Here is a 27771-nt window from a genome sequence, read left to right as displayed (position 1 = left end):
AGAAATGGACAAGTACTGGCCATGTTGCAGAGGCAGGTTACGTGCCGAGAACTGAAGCATCTGTTTCTCTCTGTTTACCTTCTGAACTTTAAATTCATTCGACGTGTTAATTACAAGCAAGATGTCTGCCACAGCATCCTTGGTCCTCCTGTGCTCCCCCGTGGCAGTTACTGCAACATATTGCCATGACAGCAACCTACTAATGCTAACTTTGGAGCAAGCGAAAACCAGGCGATGATAATACTATGCTTATATCTCATTATTTAGTGAAAACATACATTAGAAACAGCCCTTGCTGGTACGGAAAAATGAAATTTCCATTTTATCGGCTCTTTACAAAGTCTGTGAAATAAAAAAATCAATGAAACCTTACCGAACAAGCTTCGGTTATGGCTTCTGATCCAACGTGATTGGTTGCCCAGACTCTTGAACTCATGACTGGTTATACCATGCTGCGAAATGGGGGAGTGGGGAATGGAGGTCAACCCTGGATGTTGCGATGGTCCAGCCGGATTAGGCTAACTTGGCTCAGCTTTACTTTGTTCATCATTCTGGTTTTCTTCCCGTTGATTGCTCATTACTACCTGACCACCATCGATGATGCAGACGATGCCGGAAAGCGTATATTTGGTCCGCGTACAGGAAATGAGCTGTGCGAAGTGAAGCACGTGCAAGATCTCTGCCGCATTCGTGAGTCGGTCAGTGAGGAGCTGCTCCAACTGGAAGCCAAACGCCAGGAACTTAACAGTGAGATTGCCAAGCTGAACCTGAAGATTGAAGCGTGCAAGAAGAGCATAGAGAATGCCAAGCAGGATCTCCTGCAGCTCAAGAACGTTATCAGCCAAACCGAGCATTCTTATAAGGAACTTATGGCCCAAAACCAGCCGAAGCTTTCCTTACCGGTTCGACTTTTGCCAGAGAAAGACGATGCTAATTTGCCATTGCCAAAATCGAACAGGAACTGTAGGTTGCATAACTGTTTTGACTACTCCCGTTGCCCCCTTACGTCTGGTTTTCCAGTTTTTGTATATAATGGTGATAAATATCTTTTTGGTAGGTTCTTGGATTCGTTGATTAAGCAGGCCTTTGAAGCCTCAGTCAGGACTAACGTCTATGTTACTGAAAATGCGAATATTGCTTGTATATATGTCGTTTTAGTGGGCGAGATCCAAGAGCCTACAATGCCAAAACCTATTGAACTAGAACAGCAGCTGCACTCTTTGCCATACTGGAGGACGGACGGGCGAAACCATCTTATCATTAACTTATCGCGGAAGTCTGAAACGCAAAACTTTCTCTACAACATAAGCACAGGGCGTGCCATGATTGCCCAGTCGACTTTTTATGATGTACAGTACCGGCCAGGGTTTGACATAGTTGTGTCCCCATTGGTTCATGCCATGTCTGAGCCCAATTTTCTGGAGATAACGCCACAGGTGCCAGTGAAGCGAAAGTACCTATTTAGTTTCCAAGGGGAAAAAATCGAATCGCTCCGTTCCAGCTTGCAAGAGGCCCGTTCGTTTGAGGAGGAAATCGAGGGTAATGCCCCAGCCGATTACGATGATCGAATCATTACCACCTTGAAGGCAGTGCAGGACAGCAAATTGGATTTTGTCTTGGTGGAATTCACTTGTAAGAACCAGCCAAAAGCAAGTCTGCCCACTGAGTGGGCTCTTTGTGGAGAAAGGGAAGATCGCCTGGAGCTGCTGAAGTTGTCTACATTTGCACTGATTATCACACCAGGAGACACCCATCTTGTCATTTCTGCTGGGTGCACCATGAGGCTTTTCGAGGCGCTGGAGGTTGGGGCCATCCCTGTAATTTTTGGTGAGCATGTCCAGCTTCCCTACAATGACTTGCTACAGTGGCAAGAAGCAGTATTAATAATACCAAAGCCTCGCATTACAGAGGTGCACTTTCTCTTGAGAAGCATTTCTGACAATGACCTCCTTGCCATGAGGCGACAAGGACGCTTTCTGTGGGAGACCTACTTTTCTACCACGGACAGTGTACTCAATACAGTCTTAGCAACAATAAGGACTCGTATCCAAATCCCAGCGATTCCGATCCGGGAAGAACCAGCAGTCGAAATTCCTCATCGGTCGGGTAAAGCAGCTGGGACAGATCCTAACATGGCTGACAATGGGGATTTGGATTTAGGGCCTGTGGAAACGGAACCCCCTTACGCTTCCCCAAAATACCTCCGTAATTTCACCCTCACTGCAATGGACATTTATAGAAACTGGAATACAGCGCCAGGTCCTTTTCACCTCTTCCCACATACGCCCTTTGACCCCGTTTTGCCTTCTGAGGCTAAGTTTTTAGGATCTGGTACTGGTTTTCGACCTATCGGGGGAGGGGCTGGTGGATCTGGAAAAGAGTTCCAAGCAGCCCTGGGTGGCAATGTGCCCCGCGAACAGTTCACTGTGGTAATGTTGACCTATGAGCGGGAGGAAGTGCTTATGAACTCTCTGGAGAGGCTGAACGGGCTTCCTTACTTAAATAAAGTGGTTGTGGTTTGGAATTCGCCGAAGCTGCCATCAGATGACCTCTTGTGGCCTGACATCGGAGTCCCAATTGTGGTAAGAAACTGTTTTATTAATTTTTTAAGGTTCGTTTTCCTGCAAAAATTATTCACACGTGGTCAAAGCGCTGTTGCTGGCATGGCTACTTTACAATGACCTGAATGTATTGGCTTTGCTGCATCTTTCATGTACTTTGAATCTAAGAATCTCAAACCAAAAATGTGCTTTAGTTTCATGTCTGTTGTTATGGTCCAGGAAGATCTAATGTTTGTTGCTAAACACTAGTTACACATCTAGATCCAGCCTATAAATACATTTTTGAAAAGGGTGGTAGACGACCAGGCCCAACTTGGTGGGAAATGCTAAACCCATCACAACATAGAATGTGTTGGTAATAAGACATTTAAAAGTAAATGATGAGCTTTGTCTGTTATTCCAGTATGCCAGGGAAGGGGCTGTATGTGGTGAAATATTGCCTTGCTGCCATTTAACCCCAGTGTACTCCAAGGCCAGAAAGTGGAGAATGCGTACAAGGATTTTACTATTGGTGGGATGCTATTCTGAAAATGGCGACCTTTATCTCTCATTCCTGCCGGCTGTCTCATCGGGCCTTGTTTACTTTCGATATTAAATATACATGGTGACACGTGTAGCCCGAGAGGATGCCCGTAAAAGACTGGTGGTAACCAGAGCTTGGCTTTTCTTTTGAGACACTCAAGCTTGGAGGAACAGGCAAAGGAAAGTGCTCTACGTTTGCGTGTGAGAGCATTGAGGAATGTGTGGTCTGAGAACCCACCGAATGCTGCATCTCATGCCGCTGCAGGTTGGATGATGCAGCCTGGGGAAAGGGGGGTTGGTGTGAATTGTTTGGACATTAAAACCTTCTGCACATTCGTGTTTTCCTTTTCAACAGGTACTAGATGCAATTTAAATATTACTAATACTGGCCAGCCGATGTTTCTCTTCAGAATCCTTTATTTCAGACGGGGACTAGAGGTGTGAAAGTGTATAATATGAGCAAGCAGTGATGTTTGTTCATTTATAAAGGAGAGCAACTTTCAGTATGGGTTGGTGAAGGGCAGGGAAAAGTCCAGGAGTGGTGGTGGAAGTATTGCTAAACAGACGTGGAGTGTCGACTTAAAGGCATCTTTTGAGGTTGTATGGGCATCACACAACACCCCAAGAACGCTATCACGAAGGACACCGAAAATGTACTTTAGTATTTGTTTCAGACCATATTCTGTATTTGCTGGCATTTTATTTTTTGCAGGTTTTGTCTTTTAGAAATGTTGGCAAAGCGGGATTTACATTTGGCCATTCTCTATCAACCAGGTGGATGTGGTTAGTTGTGGGGAAATTGGCAAGAAAGCCTCTCTGTCAAAGCAAGATAGTCTGATATGTTTTCTATAGGGGATGTGCTAACAAATATTTTCTGGAATGACCCCAGACAATTGTTTACTATAGCTACTTCGATGCATGCTCCTGTCCTAACTGTGCTTAAAAGAGAATCTACAATTGACGGTCTGCCTGCAGCCATGTCCCTGCATAGGTGTGGGTGATTGGACTACACTACTGTGTACCCTTATGCTAGCCTGACCTCAGTGGCCCTTTTTCCTAGGGATTATAGCCCGTTCTAGTATTTTGGGTGGGCCAAGGCTCCTTTTTTGCTGCAGACTTTTTGATGCCACTGTTGCTTGTGTCCTACAAATGGCAGGCTCCTGGTCAGTGTCCTTCAGAAATACATACTTGCTTTATGTATGTTACATGTTGAGCTGCTCTGGAGACGGGCACATCACTACAGGTGTTAAAGCGTTTGCATTGATTCTGGGTCACATGCCTTTTTGGTTGATAGTCCTATTGTCTATTTATCCTGTTGCACAAGCCTTGAATTAGTATTACAAGCCGACAGTATTGTGTGCAAGCATCATAGCACTTCCTACCAGCATCTGCACATATGTTCCAAAGGATCTTGTAGTAGTTTGCTCTTTGGTTTCTTGCTGCACTGCTTGGATTCCTTATGATATTTGTCAAACTTTGCGCCATGATGCAAATTTGTTTGGTTCTTTGCTGTTTCACATATTTTATGTTGTTATGCTCCAATGCTGTTATTCATTATCATTGTTATTGGTTTGGTACAATACATTTACAATTGCTATTTTACCCATTCCTTCACTCTGTCAATATTCTGATTTGGTGAACAAAGTCTCTTCTTAAACTTATAATTATTTTCACAACTATTTTTTTAAGCGTTTTGTTACTTCCCAGATTATACTGATTTTTTTTGGGGGGGTTTTTTTTTACTCCACGCGATTGGTCAAAAATAAAATCACTACGAGAAAAGCAAACGGGCATGAGAGCATATGGAGCTAGTAGTGGCTAGAAGCACCTAGGCGAGAAAGTAGCACAGATAGGGTATAATACGAGATCAAGCACATCATGGAAGGTGTTGTGAGGAAGGACAGGGGCAAGTGAGCATCGTGGAGAGGGGAAGAGAAGTATTCCAGGTAGACAGTTGAAACCTGCATGCACTCTCGTAGATTGCTCATACAAAAAGGAAAAAGTGGCACGTGAAAAGCAAGCAAGCAAAATAAGGACACAGTAATGCGCCCATGCTCCAGTGGAGGGACAAATACAAGAAGAGCAACGAAAGCCCACACATGCTAATAATTAAGAAACAATCAAATGCTTCACAATAAAGCCAATCAATGGTAAGAAGTGGGTGTGCTCTAAGCTAAAAATGCGTCCTGCAACAGACAGCATGTGCATTTTCTAGTAGGCGAAACCTAGCCAGTGTGTGTGTGTGCGTGTGTGTGCGTGTGTGTGAGAGTGAGTGTGTGAAGCTTGCACTCCTTCCTAGTCCTGGGCGGTGAACTGTGCTCCGCTTGTGGAGCTTTCTGCGATACACGGAGCACACGGATTTCCCAAAAACTCGCTCCGCATAACGGAGCAAAGTTTTTTCCTCGCTCGCCAACGTCAAGTTGGCGAGCGAGGACAATCCAACTTCCGCTGTGATTTCTCAAAGCGGGCAGTCACTGAGGGTCACAACAGCTTGAGTTGAGAAAGCTTCCGTTCACGTTGAGAAAGCGGCCGCTCGGGTACAAAATCTACCAGAGCAGCAAGAAAAGAAGCAGCGCCATCTTGTGCTGCGCATGGTGCAGTGGGTGCTTATTTTATAGCGCGGGACAAACACCCGGGGCTGAAAATCATTGTGGATGGCATGACGAAACGCACTCTGCTGCTTGTGGAACTCCACTTAGCGCAGTAGAGTTTTTTTGGTCACTTCTAGGAGTTCCACATAGCGGAACTCTGCTCATTTCCTCTTCAGTGCTAAAACTGGAGCAGATACCTTTTGTAGTTGTTTTAGCACTAGCCTTTGATACCAAAGAACAACTGTACACCGCTGCAGCAACGATAGCACTGAGATACCAAGCTTTCAATATTTGCATTTTGATTTTTCACAGCAAGTCCTTTCCTGGTGCTATGTGCTACTCCTGGGCCTGGCAGAAAAAAACACTAGTTTAACACTATAAAATGTTAAACATTTTCTATTTGTAAGTACTTGATTTTGCCTGGCACATTGAATTTTTTCATAGTCCTAGGGAAATCGGGAAACAGTAAGGAGAAAGTATCTGTTGGAAGCCATTGTGCTTAATGGAGAATGAAAGCAGCTTTCTTTTATTTAGGCGTAATGGCACACAGACAAGAAATATAGGAGGAAAACTCTTGCGTGATTCTTTTAGGAAGTTAGCACTTGGTGGGAAGGAGCTGGACCCAACACCTTAGTCTCTACTGAAAAAGTGTTGTGCATTGCCCTTACCATATTGAGTGTGGATCAAGCCTGTTATAAATTGTATTCTACCATTTATATAGTGCTTCATACCCCATTGTGGGTTGTCGAAATGTATTTACGAAAGGTCGCCCACTGCACCACGAGTGAGTGCTTGGTTGGCCGTGTTTTGTTTGTTGTGATCCTACGTCGAAAGCATTTTATCTGGTCTTGAATTGCAGCACCTACCAATGTGAAGGAGGAGGTGTGCGAGATAGGCATGCAAAATAAGATTGTAATTAGCTGGCAGATTATAATTTATTGTGCAGGTCTTGTGTTCTGTTTCATAGTTTCGGTTATGCTAGAAGCAGGGTAAAGAAACCAGAATCAACATTGGATTATCTGTGTTATAGGTAGTCCACTTTGATGGTTGAGGTGTGCAGTTGGGGTGGGAGCCAAAGGGTCTAAAACAAGTATGCAGCTGCCTAGCTAGAGGGTCAGTGGGGTGCTACAGAGATGTATCCCAAAAAATAGGGGGCTGAGGGTAAACTGAGATGGCCCAGTAATTAATATGACAGTAGGTGCAAGGTAAAGGTGGTGTCAAATAAGCAAGGGAGAGTTGGTGACATGAATAGTAGCCATGCACATTTATAAATGCTTGGATATTGTAGATATTGTGGATATGTAGAAATGCACCCCATGAGCCAGGAAAGAAGTGAAAGAGCTCCATATCTTTAAAAGGCTCCGGTACCACCTACTACTCTTCTGAAAGAAGCAACATGTTTGAGAAGGATTTGGCGCTGAAAGACATTTTCATGCTCCCAAACGAAGACGCGCACCGGTTTGCCGAGTCCTATTTGAGTCAAAGCTCAGACCCTCACACACTGGCCCCTTGCACATGTGACGGTGAGAGGCAAAGTGCTTGGTAGGTTGCTGCCAAGACAGAACCACAATGTATCAACCTGCCTTGTGTTACTTTTCTGTCTTCACAACTCCATGTGTGCCCAACGCTTTTTCTTGGTGCTCAGAGACACTATCTGTTTCTAGTTTACAAAACAAGGCCTATTCCTTGATTTCTAAAATTCCCTCCCAAACAACTTCCTATTTTAAAGATTAGTATGGAATGGCATGGTAAAAGAGACAAGTAGTTAATGGAGATTTTACCTGCGTTCATTGTTTTGGCTAGGACAGTAGCATTTAGTTATATGAGAGAACTGCCTGTCTGTTGTCAGAAGTTGAACTTTTCAATCACATTGCTCCAGTACTTCACTTTGTCCTTTGCTTGTTTGGTTGGCTTGCCTTTGAAGATAGACCCACTTAAAATAGCCTTTATTGTTCACAAACTCATTCATGCTCACAATTTCACAAGAAATTAAAGATATCTGGCCATCATTGTTCAGGCTTGGAGATCAAAGAGATCGAAGCTGTAGGTAGAGGCAGAGAGTGTACTTAAGTGGAACCATTATCAGTAGACAGATTGTGCTGTGCTAAGCAAGAAGAAGAAAGTGTTTTCATCTCTGTTCGAGAGGGGGTTGTGCGAAGGTCTGGGCTGGCAAGGTGAGCTCCAAATCTTGGGTACACAACCAAAAATGGGTTTGTTTAAGGTGCTTTCTTGTTTAACACCAATGTTATAGAACAAAAGCGGTGGAGATGTCGAAGCCACCCGATGCCTTTAATTTCTTGTGAGACTGGGAGCACGGATGATTTTGCGATCAATATAGGCTATTTTATAAGTAGATCTACCTACAATAGATCTACCCAACCTAACGAGTGAAGGACTGGATTAATGTGCTTGAAATGTCCAACTTTATATATTAGATGCTCATTAGATGAGCATCGAAAAATGTATTTAAAAATGCAGATAAGACCGTATTTCTGTAATGCAGTTTGGATGGCACCAGTGCTTGTGTTGTTAGCTCGTCTGGTAAGAAAGATTTGAAGCCTTTGATTAGTCTAGATTGATAATTGATATTATTGGTAATGGGGTTGCTATGATTGGGCCTGTAATCAAGAACAAAGCCATGATATTTTTTATCGCGTCACATGTGTTTCGACCTGTGATGGCTGTACCACGGAACCACTCAAAATCCAGATACAGAAGCACTTTCACAATATTCATAAATCTAATACAAAACAGCTCTTGGTGGAACATTGTTTACGAAAACAGGGACATTCCAAGTTACAGGGTTTGACCACATACCTCCAAACCCCAGAGGTGGGAATTGGGAATTCACCCTCTGATGCAAAGAGAGTGAATGGATCCTACCCACAGATACCATGAAAATAAGCTTTAATCAAATGCGGAAATGCATTTTTGGCTACTCCTTATTGAATTCCCCGAGGATTAACCTATAGGACCCTAAATTCTCATTCCAACGTTTATTTACTACTGTACTTCAGCACACTGACACTAGGCACCACATTTTCTTGTCCGTTGTAACAGTGTTTTTACGTGCCATGTTTTGCTCTATCAGATTCACCATTGTTTGTATCTGTAATTCCTCTATTTTTTACTATTCAAGATCCAGAAACTACTTTTAATAAATTGCAGTTTTGGCAAATGTGCTCAAATGTACTCGACCTGGAATTTCCTCATTGCCTTTGTTTGACTTCTCATTGCAGCCACTTAATAAGCCTGGAATAGGAATGACCATTACTTTTCATTACTTTACCAACATTACTTAAACTTTAATGTCAATTAATATTTTTTGTATAACTGTGGATTGTATGCAGTGTTGTGCTTATTCAAGTGGCTTCGTCCTATCAATGTTTGAATTTGTGAATTGGTGTTAGATGAATTTGACTTTGGCGATGTCTCTCGTAAGTTTACTGCACCATGGTGTAAGATTACCAGTTACACTTCTTACATGGTTTCTCTCAGGTGGTGTCCATGCATGTACTTCATGTTTTTTTCTCTATTTTTGCTTTTCCCTTTTTTCTTCACATCCATTCTCTTGCCATGTTCTTGTATCCTCCTTACATTTCTAACAGACTGAATTTGAGCAAACAAACCAGGTCCACTCTGATAGTTTTGGTCTACAGGACCATAAGACTGACCACCTTCCTGGTATTTGGATAGTCTTGATTTCTTAATGTTTAAGCTACTCATTGGAATTTCTTTCTGCTTGTGCCTAACTAATAGATATGCAAATTATTATTTTACTAAAGCTCTAACTTAGAAATCTTACTTCTGCCTCTCCAGAGAATCCTGTCGCCCAACCCCTTAACCCCAAAAATCATGTGCAGCATCTCCAGTTCCGTGATATACATATAGATAATTTCCTTTTTCTTCCATGAGTAATGTACTTCCTTGTGCACTTACATTAAATCAGCACTTGATATTAAAATATTTAGCTAAGAATTTTTTTGGCATCTCCATTTGTTTTGTTCCCCTTCCGCACTTGCATGTAACCTTGAAAAAGCTCAGGGGGTATGTGGTACCACATGCATGTGTTGGCTGACCATGTGAAATGTGTGTAAAACCAAATTTGTATTCCATAACTACCAAGAAACATTAAATGTATATTAACTGTCCTTTGTAGCTTTATTGGTGATTAACACTTCACTATGTAAGGTGCAACTGAGTGTTCATCCATCCTCTGTTATGAATGTTGACTATTAGCTAGGTTTAGGGCCTATGCCTACATTTGATTAATAAACTACATTAAATTACGACTGGTGATTAAGGTAGTTTGGTATTGGCGAAGAGCCCTTTCCTTCCTTGCATTATTGGAATCCAGCCATTTTTGGACAAGGGTGTGGCCAGATCACGAGAAACTTAGTTTTGTCAGGATTGAATTTGAGGTAATGTTAATTCGCTAGACATGTTTTTTGCTTCGAGTTGATGCCAGTGATCATATGTCAATTTGGGAGGATATTTTCGGGCATAGTTCGGTGTCTTCTGCATATTGGTGGTAGGCAATGCGCGATTCTTCTCTGATGCCGCTGGTTTCTGTAATTGCTCAGACTTGTCATTACTTTCGAACGGTAGTCTCAGGGATTGAACTAGAAGGCCTTCTTGTTTTTGTATTTAAATATTCAGAAGCTATCCTTCCATTTACATGTGTAATCGTTCCTTTGCATTGACAATGCAATTTTTATAACGTATGACATTTGCAGCACTTTGACGTTTTGCGCCGTGGTTTATTCCTTGAACTGTGTGCTTTTTCGTTGGATTGTCTCGGGGTTATCCGCTTTATCATTACATTATTAATGCATTGTTTGCAAAAATAGGACGTCTCTTCGCTCAAAGAACCAAGATGTTTAATATATGTCTCTGCTGTGCCAAAGGTTCCTACATGGGCGTGCAGTGGGGTAATGCTTGTGTTACTTGAAGAAACCTAAATGTTATGCAGTTCCAAAAGCGAGCTCTCTGGAGATGCTGTAGCATCCTAGCCTATATTCCTCTGCAGTAGGCCATTGACGGTACTGTGCACCGTGGCTGTCCTTGTGCCACGGACCATGAGCATCATTGTGATCCAGAATCAACACCAGTGTATCTGTGTGTGGACCCCTCCTAGTAGGATGGGATTTGGCCTTTGTGGCAGAGAATAGCTGCACGTGCATAAGCAGGAGAACTGGGTAGGGAATATATAACTGTGCAGAGTATTTTTTCTTGTGCCTTTCAGTGTGCAGAATATTTGAAGTTGCGCCTTTCAATGTGCAGAATATTTGAAGTTGCGCCTTTCAATGTGCTCTCTGGCCTCTGTTTAATGTGTTACACTCACGCTTCAGTTCTATGCTTGGGAGCAAAGTGAACACTTTGTCAATTGGTTTGGTAAACCTAGAAGCTTTTGATTGAAGAGATACGTAGGGTGTACGTTCTTTCTATCCGCAGACCCTGATGTGTTTGGAAAGGTGTATGGACCTAGGGAAATGAAACTGGGTGCGCTGATATTGCAGAGAGCGCTGCCCATCACATTCTTCTCTGTTTTTTTAACATTTTTTTTTATTAACAACACCCGGGAGATGTATTTGAGTGGCACTTACGGTATGCAAACCGTAGCATTTATTTATGCAAGGCACAATTACCTATTGTCTGCATTTTTTTAATAAAGGACCTTTGATTTCTCAGTGATGCATATAATATCTCTTCTGTCCATGGAGTACGACTGGGGTACCTAGGGCGCCACGGTGACGTAAGCAGGGGGGCTCACTCTAGGCACAGTGTGCACTCCTACACATTCATCTGAACTAAGGACCACAGTGTGGTGTATCAATGACAATTTTTTTAAGGTCTGGGTAAGATACAGCTTTAGGTGTCATACAAGTCTTAATATAAAAATTAATACATTTTAAAAAGTACATACGTTTATACGTACACTTGGAAGACTTTTGGGTCAGCCCACTTTATCCATGTTGTAAAGTTAGACCCATGTAGGGTTGGGCTCTGTCTAATAGCGCTACCAGACGGGGGACCATCTTATGCCCCTCCCCCCCACAGACCCCATCTTAGATGACCAAGAGACAGATACTCTGTTCTCCAGACTTTTCTAACAAGATGCAGTGCAGCCACCCTACTTTAAACTGACTTCACATCAGCACAAAAGATCTCCCTGAGGCTTAGCCCTACTTTCAACGTCCTTGAGAAAGTCCTGGGTCTGCAAGCCATGGGTCAAAACGTGCTGGCTGTACCTCAAAGACTGAAAATTGAACATAAGATTCTAAGGAATAAAAGAAGAGCTTTAACGCAATTCATACAGTTCTTGCTCACTATTATGATTGTATCAAATGACATGTTTAACATCATGTAGCCGTTTATTGGTCAAAATGTTACTGTGTGAGCATTCCATTATCTTAAAAACAAAAAGCGTGGAAGACTTCTGTTGGAGGTATTGCAGAAGCAACAGCTCATCTCTTGAATGTTAATGTTTGACGAAAATATCTTTCCATGGTCATTTTTTTGTCAGCAGGGGTTAGTAATACTTAGTCTGCCTTCCCTGTTGTGCACTTCTGCCTCAAATTCCAAAATCAGTGGGTAACTAAAGGAATAGAACATGAAGTGACAATAATGCAGCAGATTTGGAAAGCGCACAGGAGAATCTTGGAGGCAAGTTTAGAAATAAAGACAGAGCTGAAGCAAATCAGAACGCAAAGAGCAGAAGATTTTGCAGTTTAGTTCTGAATGCAGGGCAGTTGGACTCAGTACAGAAGAGCAGATAGTAGCGTGTCTCACACGTATGGCGAACGATAGGAAGAAGTGGGCATCTCTGCAGACCCCATGGAAAGTGAGTGTTTTTAAGAAGCATGAGGCGTTCTTCATTGTGCCGGTGCATGAAGGCACTAAGTCTTTCGGACCAAAATACAATACTAAAGGAGAAATGCCTTAAACAACCATACAGATTGGTGTTTAATGTATTTCACCTTTAGTATTGTATTTTGGTTTGGAGCGTCTGTCTTAGGAGTTAGAGGGGGTTTCAGGTAATCATTTACCAATAATAACCATTGTTCTGACAGACTGTCATGCTTACAGGGCAATTTCTAAGACCTTCCCGGTGGCCAAGACCATGTCCTACACGCTTTAAGGCTTTCCTCGTGGATGCTTACAACCAGAAAAGCCCATTACAGCTATATTCATTCACCATTCTGGGACGCTATCAGTGACCGGTCTCCAAGTGGTTGTTATCTTTCTGGCGGTATGGTCTCTTGACGCACACATCGTCCAGAAGAGGGTTAACAGAATTATGTTCTGTAGTAACCTAATGGCGTTTTGCTCATGAATATTTATAATCGTTTTCAAAGGTTTATTAGCCCATTGTTGCAGCTATAATAATTGTAGCTGGTTAAGTATATCATATTCTGTTTCCTTTCATTGAGACAGGTTTCCTGTTCACTTATGACTTGTTCTGCTTCTTCATCCTTGAAGGAAAATTTACAACATGGCCATCCAGAGACCTTTCGAGCTCTGTGGAACCATTGTTATTCAACATCTCATGAAACGGATCTTCCCTGATGATTGTGAAGGTGCTTTGCCTTCTGTGATGAGTGCCCTTTGAGGCTATAAGATTTGCGCTCTCTCCTAGATTGTCCTGGAGCAGTGCTCTGGCTAGGAACTTAAATTGGTGCATCATGCGTAACATCCCGCTACCCTGTTGTCCTTAATTAAGACAAATAATCTCCTCCATTTCCAATGAGGTTAGTAAGAGTCAAGAGCTTCATTATATTTTGGAAATGTTGTGGCAGAGGGAGAGAGTTTGTATACTGCCCTCTTCAAATACATTTAAAAAAAATAAAATCTCTTCCGCTTTTGGAAACGGTTGGTCTGGCATATGATCCTCGACCAGTCAACTTAAATATACGTGGGGATTGCATCGAAGTAGCTAAATACTGGTGATCGATGTGACGGCCTTATTAAATAAAAAGGTAACGCAAAAATCAAGTGTTCAAAGGGAGGAGGTGCCATTGTATACCCTTCATCTGAGCCGGAATGGTGTAGGGTAATGAGTTTGCCAAAATAAACTTCTCATGGAATTATGAATGTCAAAATTGTGACCTGGTAAGCAATGGCCGTGTGTATGCATTGTGTATTTTAAATGAGCTTAAAAATGTAATATTACACCATATAAAAGCGGGCTGTATACAAAATGTCGATGGACTTTAATTTTAAAAAAGTGTAGTGCTTTGTTCTACCCAGATGACTTTTTCAAAGCACTTCAGAGGTATAAATTGCAAGCATTCACATCCAAATATTTTTTGGATTGCAAATTAAATGTTGTGGAACAACAGACCTCCGCGTTGGGTAAGGCTGGACAGACTCGCATGTCTGACTGTACCATTACATCACTCACAGTGAGGGGAAACGGCCTTTACAACGAGGTTTTTACCTCGTTGTGCCTTTACCACCCACTTTGTAGCACGCATATTTTTACCACGAATATGCATTTACAACGCACACGTTTAAGGTAAGTTGTGGTTCTCCCCCCCACAAATACATTGTTTTTAAATCTAAAAACAATGCGTGGTATTGGCATGCGTTTTTTCAATGCATATCCGCGGTAAAACCATGTGCGCTAAAAAATGCGTCTAAAGGCATGCGAAGTAATTGCATGCGCTGTACTGTCGTACAACCTCTGTGAGTGGACATTACTAATCTTTCAGTCCGTCTCGTCAATATTTTATTTTTTTTAAGCGACAACAGCTGGGAAATTCCTACGTTTGCCTTTTTTACTCTTTCGTTCATTCACGGCATAACATAGTTTGCAGTGATTGCTAATTACAAAAAATAGATGACGTGGCAGTAAAGTGTGTGACATCCATTGATTGTTATTTAGAGCTTAGTGTGCTTCATAACGAATTTGTAGCACCTCCCACTTCCTTAGCCATCTGCCTGAAAACTGAATATAACCTATAATTTCACTAGAAGCAGCTAATCACATAAATACTTCTTCACATCCTTACTTCTCTTTTGTTTTGCAACGAATGTGACGGGTGCTCACTATGGGCGCGTGGACTGAAAACATTGGGGAGCAAAGCTGTTTTTTTAAAATTATTATTTAAAGGAATATTGGTTTTCTTGATTCGTGTCAATTAGTAGACTTGGTATGTATACCCTAAAAGTTTTTCCCTCCATACTGCTGTGATGTAAACATGCCTTCCCTGTGTTTGTTTAGTCCTTAGAGCCTAAAGATTTTCGGACTTCTTAGTCTGCGGCATCACCACCACCCCCGAATTACTTAGTTGTCCTATGTCCCTGACCAGCTCCTACTTTGATCTGCCAAGTGGGTTCACATGCAGTGTAACTGCAATTTTAATATAAAGACCAGTGTGAGTAATTTATGTGGCCTCTATTCTAGAGGGAACCATCCAGCTTTGAACCAAAAAGACTAGGCCTGAATGCTGCAAGAGTTTTTACTAAGTGTGGATGGTCATGTGGAGAACTTTTTTCAAGGTGGGAAAAAGGGGCAGGTGGAAGGTCAATAATCACTAGTCCTCAGAACTAAATTATTAAAGAGGATGTAACTTAATTCAAATTAGAGGTTGAGTGGAGGTTTCTGACGTCGAACAGGTGAGAGCTGTTGCGTTTGAGGTAGCAAAGCAGTGTAAACATATGTGGTTGTGAAATGGAGCTTACAGACATAAGCTGTTCTACCCGTGAGTTCATGGGGTAGTGAGAAAGCAGAGGAGTGGGTAATGGAGAAGTAGAAAAACTCATTTTTGGGTGACAGTGGGTTACTATTTTGTAGGGCCATTAGTTTATGGTAAGGTATTTGGTTACTTAAGATAACCGTGGGAGGGAGCTAAAGCAGTGGGGGAGGAATATTTCTTCGCAGTGACTTTGAGAAAGGCATGGGCTGCATTGATGATTGTAATCTGTTTTTCCCTAGCTCTTCTATATTTTCTCCCCCCCCCCCCTCACTATGATGCCTGAAGCCACAATGAGCAATGAAGATCTATTCTGATCGCTTTCACTTTGTGACCTTGCCAATGAGATTAGTGGCCATTAACACTTGTAAGATGTCTCTGTCTATGAGATCTTAAACCTAGAGAGCTGGGAGTCCGTGGAAAAGTCAGGCTGCGGTGCCGGTTGATGCATTGTCTAATTTATGGCACACTACTCTCAACATATTGCATTTATTACCAAGTCTAGTAAAAGACCTTGGTGGATTGCTTGTGACCTTTTGAAAACCCCATTTATTGATGTATTTTTAGATTAGAGGCAGGAAAAGCTCGTGTCCTACTTGAATGCCTGCCAATCTCAGTTACACGGTGCTTGCACAATAATGGGAAGAAACACCCACTCAAATGTCATGGGAAGTTTACGATTTTTCCAAAAGCTACATTTTACTAATCCAGTGGCTGTTCACTTGGGAATGAGAAAAACCTGTCGCTAGTCCTGTCATTCCAAACAAAATGTCAGACGTTTGAGGAAAAGCCACTGCGTGTCACAACGATCACATTGCGTTGATGTGTATTTTGACCGGTGGCAGAGTCTGCAAGAAAAACGTGTTGTGTTAGAGCAGAGGGGATGGCGAGAGAATTGAGGAGAAGGAAAGTGAGGCAACATCTTTTCCTGACCGTTTCCCTTTCTCTGTGACCTACAGCAGTGTAAATAGAGTTCAATATCACAAAGTAATAACACCAGGTGCCATCCAAAACGCTTTCTTGGAAAAACAGATGGCAACCTATTCCTTTCAATGCTTTGTCTTCAGACCGAAGTTTTAATACTCTGCTTTCCTTCTTTAACCTTGAAAAGCAACACTATCAACCAAACCCCCCCCCCCCTTCTCCCCTCCCCAAGAACATGCCAGGCACAGGCCTTTAGAGTTTGGGCCACACCATGGGTTCTGAATATCCTGCAAAACTGCTTCTGATCATCTGCCCAGACACCTACACCAGTCAGTTCCTCTTCTAACTGAAGACAAAGATACTCTAACCTCCCGCTCAATGAACTCGAATCTCTCCTTCATCAGTGTTCATAACTTGGGCCTCCGAGATCAAAGCCTGCTTGCTTATCGTAACACATTAGAATTAAATTGTGTGACAAGTTAGGCGAGGAGCCATATGATTCTATTCAAAGTGCTCCCCGTTGTAAATGATGCATCCAGATGGAGTGCCCATGCTACTGAAGCCACTCCATGGCCATTATCTGCTCCTGCTATAACCCCATCTCAACAGAAAGGGTACCAGGAATAGGCCACCTCGACCCAGTTCCTTGGGACCAACTTTCCTGATTGCTTCCAGAAATATTTTTCTTTGTTCAAAGTATTTTATTGTTTTTAATTTAACAGGTCACATTAAGAATTATTGTAATCAGAGGGCGTGACTATGAGCACATGTATACATTACAGAAACATAATGGACAAAAAAAATCAACAGATAGGCGGGCACGGAGTAGATTATGTAACTAGGATCATTATTATCAAACTGCTCGGCTGGCAAATTTCGATGCTTCACATAAAATTGCACAGTGAGTATTGACCTATCGGTGTGGCCTATCTGTGCTAGGACACTTCATTGTGAAGAGTACAGGCGCCTCTATAACTCTTCAGCTATACAAGTTTAACCGTAATGAGGGCATCTGTCTAAGGGGGCTTGTCATCACACAGTGCCTTCTGCTTGCACCCACCTGTTCAGCTCTATCTGTCAGAACCAAAGGAGTTATGAGTTCCATTTTGGATTTGCCATGCCCGGTGCACATAGTTGAATTGTATGTTATGTTATTAACACTTATAGAGCTCGCGATTACCCTTGGGTGTCCTGGCGCTAAGCGTTGGTCTCCTGCAGTTATCTGGCGGAATCATTGTGAATTTAGCCACGTCTTCAGGCTCTTCCGAAACATGAGGAGATTTGGAGCATTTTTTAAAGTCATTGGTATCTCATTCCAGGCTCTTGAAGCACAGTAAATAAAGCTCCTACCTACCCAGTTGAGTCTTCTTATCCTGGGAATGTGTGTTAGTTTGGCACTGGTAGATCTCAATGTCCTCTTGGGCACATACCGTATGAGTTTTATCCTGGCCTCATGAGATACCTTGTGGACTTTTCCTAAGTACCCAATTGCCCAATCTCTCTCTGAAAGATTCTCTCCCAGACCCGCCTCTCAATGGCTTTTCATGTCTAATTTCACTTATCCTGTGTTTGCAAAGATCCTGTACAATATAGATGCGATACGCTTCCCTCTTCCACAAGTCAACAGGCTATGTAATGTGTGGTCTGTTTCAGACTTCCTGGGTGCTTGTTTTCATGTGACCCTTACTGCTCTACACAGAGAAGCAAGTACTAAAAACCTTCAAGCGGGTAACCCAAATGTGTCACCAAGTTCAGTAAAGGGCATAAGAGTTCCAGTGCACGAAGAGCAGTTGGCTTGTCCAGTTCAGCCTTGTAATCTACTGGTAATTGCGGCAATCATACTAGTGTGTGTGAGCTTCCAGTTCTGCTAAGTCAGGCTCTGGCTCCTGTGCATAAAACCGCACGTTAAGACCACATTGGTTGTCAGTCTGTGTGGTACATAGCCCCCGGGTGATGTATCATCCTGGCAAAAAGGTGACCGATTGGTCAAGCTCAGCATGGATTAGCACCTTGTATTCTATGAAGTTGTGTAAGCTCAGCCTATTATGATGTTTTGCATGTTGTTTCCACATATTAACAAGGTTTGATAACGTAGAAGTCTTCTCTATTGCTTGTGTGTTGACTTGCAACACTTCAAACTGTTTTGACAATGTGTAGTGCACCCCTGCTAAGGGTTGAATGTCAATATCACGGATATGCAACTTGAAGATCTTCCACGCATGTACATTCCCCAGTTGAAACGCTGTTCATCCTGAAGTAGTGTGTGATTTATTCAGACAATGCTCTTCTGTAAGCTTTGTGTTCTAGCAAAGCTGGTTGCAAATGCCAGGTAGGTATAAGTGTTGATATTTTCCCCCAATGCATGGTTAGCATCTGGAGATTATAGTCTGAACAGGTTTTAGCTAGGTATTCCACGCCCAATGTGAGCTTGCCTTAGTATTCTGTGCTAAAGACAATGTTGATGCATCGATGTAAAGCATGAAGTCCTCAGTAATGGGAGCACTTATTAAGAGACGGGTCAGCTGCTGTCTATGTTTTCATACGTTTCTAGCTAGATGTTCATCTTTCCAGTTATAAGAGCATCTCCAAGAAGAGGCGCCATAGCTGGCGCGGGTGAGATATATCCTTCTCTGTATTCTTCTCACAGTTGCTCACTTTCTATCAGTAAGGGCTCAGGTGGGATCCTCACCAGTAGCAGTGGTGGCTGGTGACATTTGAAAGTGGTGGGGCGTAAATACTGCACTGTGGCGAGCGAGTGTAGCGCGCAATCCTCAACCACCTAAGGAGGGTTCAGAATTTTGTAAAATAACCATGTTTTAAGACTTACAAAACAGACACAAGTGTGTGCTTGTGTGTTTTAGTCTGGGCGAATATTTTAAAACCCCAGATGAAATCCGAGCGACACCTTTCCATTCCCATCTGAAGGCTTCTGTACCCAACTATTTATTAAACAATACATTTATTAGGGGAGGTGTAACACCCCAACCTCCCCTCCCTGAAGCTACGCCCCTGTGTGCACTATTCTTTATCTCGCCTCTGTCATGCTGCATCTGCCACCCCCTCTCTCTCTCATGCTTTTTTAATGTATTGTAATGATTTTTAATAATTGAAAACAATAAATTTTGACTGGACTTGCCTTGACTTGACTCTCTCATGCTGTGCCTTTGAGAGAGCCCTATGCCTGCTTTCTGAGTCTGCCCCATGGCTGTGGGTATTGATGGCTGAGCCTGGCAGAGGTGCTGACTGCCCTATTTCAGGAAGGGTCCGGCCCTGGGGAGTAGGGCAGTACTGTGCCTAGGGATGACGTCAAGACGTTGCCCACTGGTGTTGTGTAAGGCTCAGATTGAAGCCAACACGTGTCTCTGGTCAAGGGTGGCAGCCTGCACGGATCTGAATTTAAATGTCCTTCTGGCAATATAGCGAAGTCAAAATAAAGACCACCAACATACTCCGAAAATAACTACATTTACCTTTCAGGCACATAGATTTAGACAATAATAGATCTGAACTTAGCTACACCTACCTTCACGGTATTCTGGAAGAGGGTAATTTTGCCAGGATATTTTGACAGGTTGATATTCTTTGCCTTGCTTCTCTGACATTCAGACATTTGAGTAGGAGCAATGAAAGCTGAAGTCAGTCAATAGAAAAGTCAAATGAAAAAGAAATGCCCTTTTTGAGACGCTGCCTCCTGGTAAATCCATTTTAAATTGCTTTCATGTGGCTGATGCCCCTGTGATTGTGTGCGTGAGTATGTTGTGTTGGGCTTTGTGCGCTGCTCTGTCTGCATAATTGACCCCCGGATGCTACTTTTTCTCCGACTTCTCTGGAGCTGTCTCTGTGTATGGATGCTCCGAGACTGCTGCGTGTGTGGCTGCTCTGAGACTGGTACGTGTGTGGCTCCTCTGAGACCTCCTCTTTGTGTGGCTGCTGTGAGACGGTTGGGTGCGGCTGCTCCGAGGCTGACTGTATGTTCTGCAGCTCTGAGACTGGCTGTGCGTGACTGCTCCGAGAATGCTTCTGTGTGCGCTGCTCCTCTGAGACCGGTGTGCAGTTTGCTGGGAATAGCTCAGCTCCTCGAAGACTGCCTATGAATGTGGATGCTCTGAAACTCCTCTGGGGACGGCAGCTCCTATACTGTCCTTGTCTGCCTGCTTAGAGACTGTGCCTGTGCGCAGCTGCCTGGGCACGTCCTCTCTGCGAGGCAGCTTAGAGACAGCCTCCTTATGCAGATGTTAGTAGGCGGCCTCCCATAGCAGTTAGTTAGAGACTGCCTCAGTAGGTGTCTGCTTTAAAACTGACACTCTATGCTGGTGATTTGCGATTGCTCTTGCTCCTCTGCCTGTCCCGCGTCGCATCACGTCTCCAAGTCCTCTTGTGGCAAATCATGTGACTGGATGCGACTGGGGCAGATACTCAGCTGTATCCTGCCATTTGACAGGGCATGGGGCGACCATACGTCACCGCCCGAGCAGGATCCTACCTTTAGACTCCTGTACTACATTAGGCATGCGCAGCATGCCTAATGTAATGTCAATGGAGTCGGGGGCTGAAATGAAAAGCGCCCCTCGCAGATGCGCAGTCGGAGTCCAGTTCTGGACTCCTGCTGCTCTCGCCTGCGTGCGTGCACGTTTATTGTTGAAGGACTGACTGTGCTCATGCGCACTTGAGGCTCTGAAGCAGCTGCCAGCACAGGCCAGGAAATGTAAACAGACGAATTGCGTCTGCTGTCTGTTTACATTTCCTGCTGCCCGTGGGCAGTTTTTCTTGTTGAATCTGCTAAGTAGGGCGCTGCCCCGACGCCCCTATGAACCAGCCGCCCCTGACCAGTAGTGCAAAGAGACGGTCTACAATTGTTGTCTGTCCTGAGAAGATAAAAGCGTATTAAATTCAAGCTTCTATCATCTAGTTGACCCCCTATGTACACCTATTGCCGCTGTGGGTCCATTTATACTAATGCAATCTTGCCAGTGTCTCCAGAAGTATCCAGTGTAGCCCCCCCTTAGCGTTTAGCAGTGATAAGGTGACATATTCAGGCCCCTTCCAACACGGTCTTAGCTTCTCAGATTTAGTGAGATCTGTTTCTTAGAGAAATACAAAGGTGACTCCACATCTCTTCAAGAAGGCATGTATCTGGTGTCTCTTACTGATATGCCCTAAACCACACTTTCCATCTTATAAATGTATATTTATCCTGGTTCCTCACCTGCGGCTGCATTGCATCCAACAGGAAACTGTTAGGTGCCCTGATCGGAGCCCCATAAAATAAGCTGTGCGCGGAGGAGTGTCACGATGCAATGGTTTCTGCCCCACCAGAGGCCCTAGGACGCTTTCAATAATCTCTACTCTGTGATTAATTTGTAAGAGAATAAGTGCAGAGGCTCTCGTCAGGAGGCAGCTTGCACCAGCCCATTTCCTACTAACCATGAAAGTGGAGAGAGGATTTGGCATAATGACCAGAGCTGCCGACTTCGGAGCTGATGAACCAGGTTTGAGTCTGTGCGGCTCAACATCCTGTGATTCTGGGCAAATCCGTTAATCTCCCTGTGCTTAACAAAAATGAATGTGTCCTTAACTGGTGCTCATGAAAAGCGCCCTGGTGATGATCATTAAGTGCTGGTGCTGAGCACCCACCGGAAACCACTGGCTGAAACTGAGAACTCTCTACTACTTCTGTGGCTTTCATTACCCATCCACAGCAAAACAAAATGATACATAATAATAATACCAGCATTTGTAAAGCGCACAGCTACCTCAGACGAGGTGTCCCAGTTCTGGGGTCCGTGGGGAAGACTAAGCACGCTTTTGCCCAGAGTCACAAGGTGATAAGCTATCCTGCAGACGGCGGTGGGGATCGAACCGTGAGCCCCCGTGGTCCGGAGTCAGCCACCCTGGCCGCTGCACCACACCTCTTCCACAAAACAGACTGTGAACCCCAGCCCTGGGCTAGGCTCCAGACTGCCTCTGCCCCACCCAATTCAAAATACTGTGTGAGATGCAATGTCACATAATGTAGCCAGGTGCCGGAGGGACCCACAGTCCCTGTCTCCCACCTAAGGAACCCAGCCCGCACCCAAATAGGACTTTTTATAACCCCTAATCTCACGGATACCATTGTTTTACCTGCCTCCACCCATAGCGGCGATAACCTCCTGCTGTATTAGACGTGTCACAAACATTTCTGCTCTGTCAGCCAGCCAGTAGTACATTTCAGAGCCTACATAGTCTGTTCTATTGCTCAGCCTGGGATCGGAACATATTTTCTTTATTTTTGTGGGAGTCAATTTTGGCAGGTCACCCTCTTTGGCGCTCATAACTGAGGTGGCAGAGTTATCTTGATCTGTAGATACAGCTACTTCAGTTGACTTAATTACAGGACCGGGCTGAGAGTCACCACAGCCACTAGGGCCTCTTCGTTGGCTCCTGCTGGGTGGGCGTAGAGACAGTTTGGGAGTGTTGACTATGTCCCTGCCTCTGCTGACTTTGCTCCACCTTTATTTCCATTGTTCGCCAATTTTGGGGGAGTTAGGCTAAGTCATATGTGATCCACGCCAGAGCCTCTGTAGTGTCAGTGAAGAAAAATTACTTCTGTCTCAGACGATCTTTAGCCTGGTGGGACAGAGTTTGCAACAATTACACTGCAGTGGGCCTAGGAGGTGCGCCCGGTGAGGGTCACTGCAGCTTTGGGGCCCTTTCATTCCCCCCCCCCCCCCCCCCCCCAAAAAAAATACATGTTTTGGAGGATCAACCTTACACAGACACTGCTCTATGTAGGTCGGTGCATCTTCACTCTCAAGTCCCTCAAGCATACCCACTGTTCGGATGTTACTCCGTGTGGACTTTCCTCTTCATCTTCTGCCTGCCCTTGAAGGAAACACCCCTGTTAGATCAATTATCTTTTTCTGCTTATCCGAGGTCTGTGGGTGCAACTTAATTAAGGAGCATACCTTCATTTTGAGTCGCTCTTTCAGACAGTTTGCCATGGTCCTTTCCCAAAAGGTCCAGATTAATTTGCCACTGCGTCAATTTTAGTCTCCAGCGAGTTGTTCAGTGCTGTGATGACATTAAGAATGGTGCCCATAGTATCTGTTGCTCTCCTGGCTGCCTTCTTTCTGCCTTGTGAGCTGCAGGTCGTCTGCCAGGGCGTCAGCAGCTCTGTTCGTGGGCATCAGTGGCATTCTGCCATACTTGCTATGGACCAGGATGCCTGCAGTATGGTGGTGCTCGTTCAAGAGTATCTAGTCCCTGCTCAGTTGTCTGCTAACGCCCAGAGCTAGTCCACTCGTTGGCAGCTGGCCTTACCCACGTCCACCATACCAAGAGGGGTAGTGCTGTTCTGATATCAGGGCACGAGCAGCCAGAAACACCACCGTGCTCGCTTCCTTTCGGTGTTGGTGCTCTGTTCTCTGCGTGGGCGAGTCTGCGGCTTTCCTTTAGATCGTTCTTCACCTCTGGTACATAGAGATACCCCCCTCTGTCTTCATACCCCCACCCTGCGCTGTGTGATGGTACAGGCTGGCCACGTGCTCTGAGATCGCCCATATGCCAGAGGGCCTAGCTGTCTCCTTTCCATCACTTTCCTGTAACACTTCCGGGAGCGCCGGAAGTGATGAGGGCAGCCACACCTGACCTTGGCGCGTGCCCCCGATGTTTCCCGCTGTCTCAGTCTAGTCGCCCCTGCCCCCTCCACAAACATTGTTGAAGATTCAAACCCCTTTCCAAGGCGTTCAACTCGTTTTCCTTCTCCCTAAAGAGCCGTACGTTCTTCTGAGGCTGCGGCCTTTCACTCGCTGCTCCCAGATGCGGTTGTGCTCTGAGGCCTGCATTATAATCGCATTTCAATCAGGCCATCCGTCAAGATGTGTCGCCAGCCCAAGCGGGTAATTGTTTTTATGAAATGCTGCCGCAATAGGGCCACGGTCTTTGAGCACCGTTCCTGCCCGTTAAAGCACAGCCCGCACCTTGAGGACGAGGATAAAGGGAGGAGTGCTTCATAAGCACGGCCTACCGCCTGCCTGTACCGGAGGAACCGAGCGAAAGGGCACACTAGGGAGGATTTTCAGCCTTTCCTTCTATGGGAACTAGAGAAGAGAGCGAGAATATTTTTTTTTATTGTGTGGTTAATTAAAACCGTGACAACATAGAACATTTAAAAGGCTTGCTATACAAAGTACAATAAAAGAAAAGAAAACATGGATAAGTCCTTAGTTTTACCCTCTGACAAACACCTACAGATATGTGTAAGGTAAGATGCCAGACGATATGTATCAAAAAAAGGATTTATTGCAGGTGAAGAGGCACAGAGCATCCAGCTGAACAGCAGGGCAGGCTTAAACTGCCACACAGGGAATCTGGAACACAGAACCAGGAAGGCTCACGCAGGAGCAGGGTTCTAGTTCCAGCAAGGGAAATAAATAATTAAAAGGTGAAATGCAACACATCTCCTTCCTATAAAACAAAGCAAACAGTAAAGTGAAAGGAGAATTAAGATAAAAACCTAGAAGGCATAACTACAGGTCTGGCATTGGTTTTAACTCTATGAGCGACAGATTGAGAGGGCGGAACACAGTTGCTGTCGCCATGAGAAGAACTCTGAGCAGAACATTTATCATGAGTAGAAGTCTGGGCAGAACCAGGAGGAACAAACTTACATTTGGCAACCCTCCTTATGTTCCAGGATCTACCATCTTGGGTAATTACAGAGTTCCTGAAAACTTTGACAATCTTAATGGGGTTGCCAAACTTGGAAAGACCTTTGAGAGTGAACCCAGGTTTCTTGATCAAACAAAGACTTCATAGTGTTCTGCTTGGTTTCAACCCGACTGGCCACTTGCGAGATGTCTAAGTGGTCAGCCTTAACATCCAACTTCTTAACCCACCAAGGACAGATTTCAGAACTGGGAGTTCTCCCTTTCAGAAGTTGGAAAGGACTAACCTCAGTAACAGCATGTGGAGTGATGCGGTACATCCAAAGTCTTTCCCTTACCACATCCCTCCAGGATTCACACGAAGAACAAGCAAGCTCCACAGCATTTTTGAGGACACGGTTAAACCTCTCAACCTGGCCATTTTCTCTAGGCTCATACAACGAAGTAGTGTGATGCTTGATACCACAAGAAACAAGAAAATCCTCCATGTCCCGAGAGATAAGTTGGACGCCATTATCAGTAATAAGGATTTCAGGGGAACCCTCTCTGGCAAAAACTTCCCTAAGAAAAGAAATAATGACCAAGGTGGTGGCACAGGAGACAAACTTAACTTCCGGCCATTTACTGTGATAGTCAATAAGAACTAAAGCAAAACGAGCATTCTCTGGTAGGCGGTGGAAAGGACCAGAAATGTCAAAAGCAAGCTTCTGCCAGGGATGATCGGGCCAAGAAACAGGATGAAGGGGAGCAGAAGACACCTTAAGCATCTTATCACTACTAATGCAATCCACACAGTCACGGACAGTTCTATCTACCATCTTGTCGAGGCCAGGCCACCAAAAGTTGGTCCTAATGAGACGTTTCATAGAGGACATCCCAATGTGAGTCCTATGGGCCAATGAAAGAATCTTGTTGTACAGAGAAGCAGGAGGAATCATTTTCCCAGACTTAAACAAAATCCTTCCTACAGCCTCAATCTCAGATGAAACCTGACAAAAAGGGGCAAATTCAGGTAAAACAGATTTATCCTTGGGCCAACCTTTTTCTAAACAATCAAAAATAAATGAGAAAATGGGATCCTTTTCAACTTCCGACATCCACTCAATCTCAGTGACACCCCTGAAATCACTAGAAATATAGTCATTAACCACAGAAACAATATCAATTTCAGGATTATCTGGGTTGGAACCAAGATCAGGGCAAGGCAACCTAGAGAGAAAGTCCGCCGTGACATTACTCCTACCTGGGACATACAAAACCTCAAAATCATACTCCTGCAACTTTGAAGATAAGCGTGCAATGCGAGCAGTTGAGTTCCAACCTCCACCAGGAGACAAGATACCAACCAAGGGCTTGTGGTCAGTTTTAAGAATGAATCTGTTGCCCCAAACATAATTGCGAAAATGCTCCACAGCCCATGTGCAGGCTAACAACTCCCTTTCGATAACCGCATACCTCCTCTCAGTGAGAGATAGGGTCCTTGACGCAAAGGCAACACACCATTCTTCTTTGCCAGAAACCTGACCTAACACAGCTCCAAGACCATAACAACTGGCATCCACGGTAATAATGCACTTTTTGTTGAGAGAGAAGGATCTCAAAGTGGGGGCATTGACGATATCTTCTTTGATAGAAGAAAAGGCAGACTCCTGCCTTTCAGACCACACAAAGTCAGAGGACTTCCTGGTAAGCTCCCTGAGGGGTTCCATTTTCGTGGCGAAATTGCGAATGAACTTACTGTAGTACTCGCATAAGCCAGCGAAGGAAAGCAATTTCTCCTTGTTGTCAGGAGAAGGGGCTTTTACAATGGCATCAACAAGAGAACGCTTGGGAACTACACCGTCGGCAGACAAAGTATGACCCAAGTATTCGACACTCTTACAAAATAATTTACACTTGTTAAATTTGAGAGTAAGACCAGCTTCACATAACTTGTTGCACACATCCTTAAGATGAACACGATGATCATCCACATTCTTAGAAAAAATGAGGATATCATCCTGGAAACACTTTACGAAAGAACTAACCTCCTTAAAAATATGGTGCATGGCCCTCTGAAAGACCGAAGCGGCGGAGGCTAGGCCAAAAGGCATCCGCTTAAATTGAAAAAGGCCAAACGGAGTGATGAAAGCGGTAAATTGCTTTGCATCATCAGTCAATTCGATTTGGTGATAAGCGGAACGCAAATCAAGAGTAGAGAAAATGCAAGCACCATCCAACAAGCAAACCATTTCGTTTATATTGGGGAGAGGGTGACAATCAGTAATTAAGTTGGCATTGAGAGCCCTCAGGTCCACACATAGCCTGATACTTTTATCAGGTTTTTGAGCCAAAACGATGGGCGAAACCCATTCAGAGGACTCCACCTCTTCAATGACACCACCAAGGATCATATCATCCAATAAGATTTTGAGTTCAGCTCTTATACTGATGGGTACACCCCTCAACTTCTGTTTGACCGGAATGGCACCATTTTTAACTTTGATCCTATGGGAAAAACCTCTAAGTTTGCCGAGTTTCTCAGAAAAAACTTGAGGGAATAGCAAAGGAAGGTCCTTCTCGAGATCACATACATCCCTTGAGGATTCAGAAGCAATCATACTCTCATCAGACAAATGAGTACTCGTAGAACATGAAGCAGTGTTGTTCAAAGGTGCAGCATCATACGTAATGGCAACTACAGAAATAGGGTCTTTGTTCCTGGGATTTAAGGTAATACCAAGTCTGAATTGATCCCTCCAGCCCAGAACATTCACACCTTTGATGGCAATGTACATTTTGATCCAAGCACTATTCCCCCTAAACTCAATACAGACTTCTTTATAAC

General features: G+C 44.1%; 1 protein-coding gene across 1 annotated transcript in view; it reads left to right on the top strand.

Annotated features, from left to right (window-relative positions):
* Nucleotides 1–27771, top strand: part of EXTL3 (exostosin like glycosyltransferase 3) — a 204216-nt gene that overhangs the window by 6003 nt on the left and 170442 nt on the right. The window contains exon 2 of the mRNA XM_086928015.1: nucleotides 3–2582. Within this exon, the coding sequence (XP_086784141.1) occupies nucleotides 435–2582 (2148 nt within the window). The 5' untranslated portion in view covers nucleotides 3–434. The remainder of the gene's footprint in view (nucleotides 1–2; nucleotides 2583–27771) is intronic.

This window comes from Lissotriton vulgaris, chromosome 6 (genome assembly GCF_964263255.1).
Source record: "Lissotriton vulgaris chromosome 6, aLisVul1.2, whole genome shotgun sequence".
NCBI lineage: Eukaryota > Metazoa > Chordata > Amphibia > Caudata > Salamandridae > Lissotriton > Lissotriton vulgaris.
The sequence above is the reverse complement of the archived record's forward strand: the minus strand, read 5'-3'. Positions and strand labels throughout refer to the sequence as shown.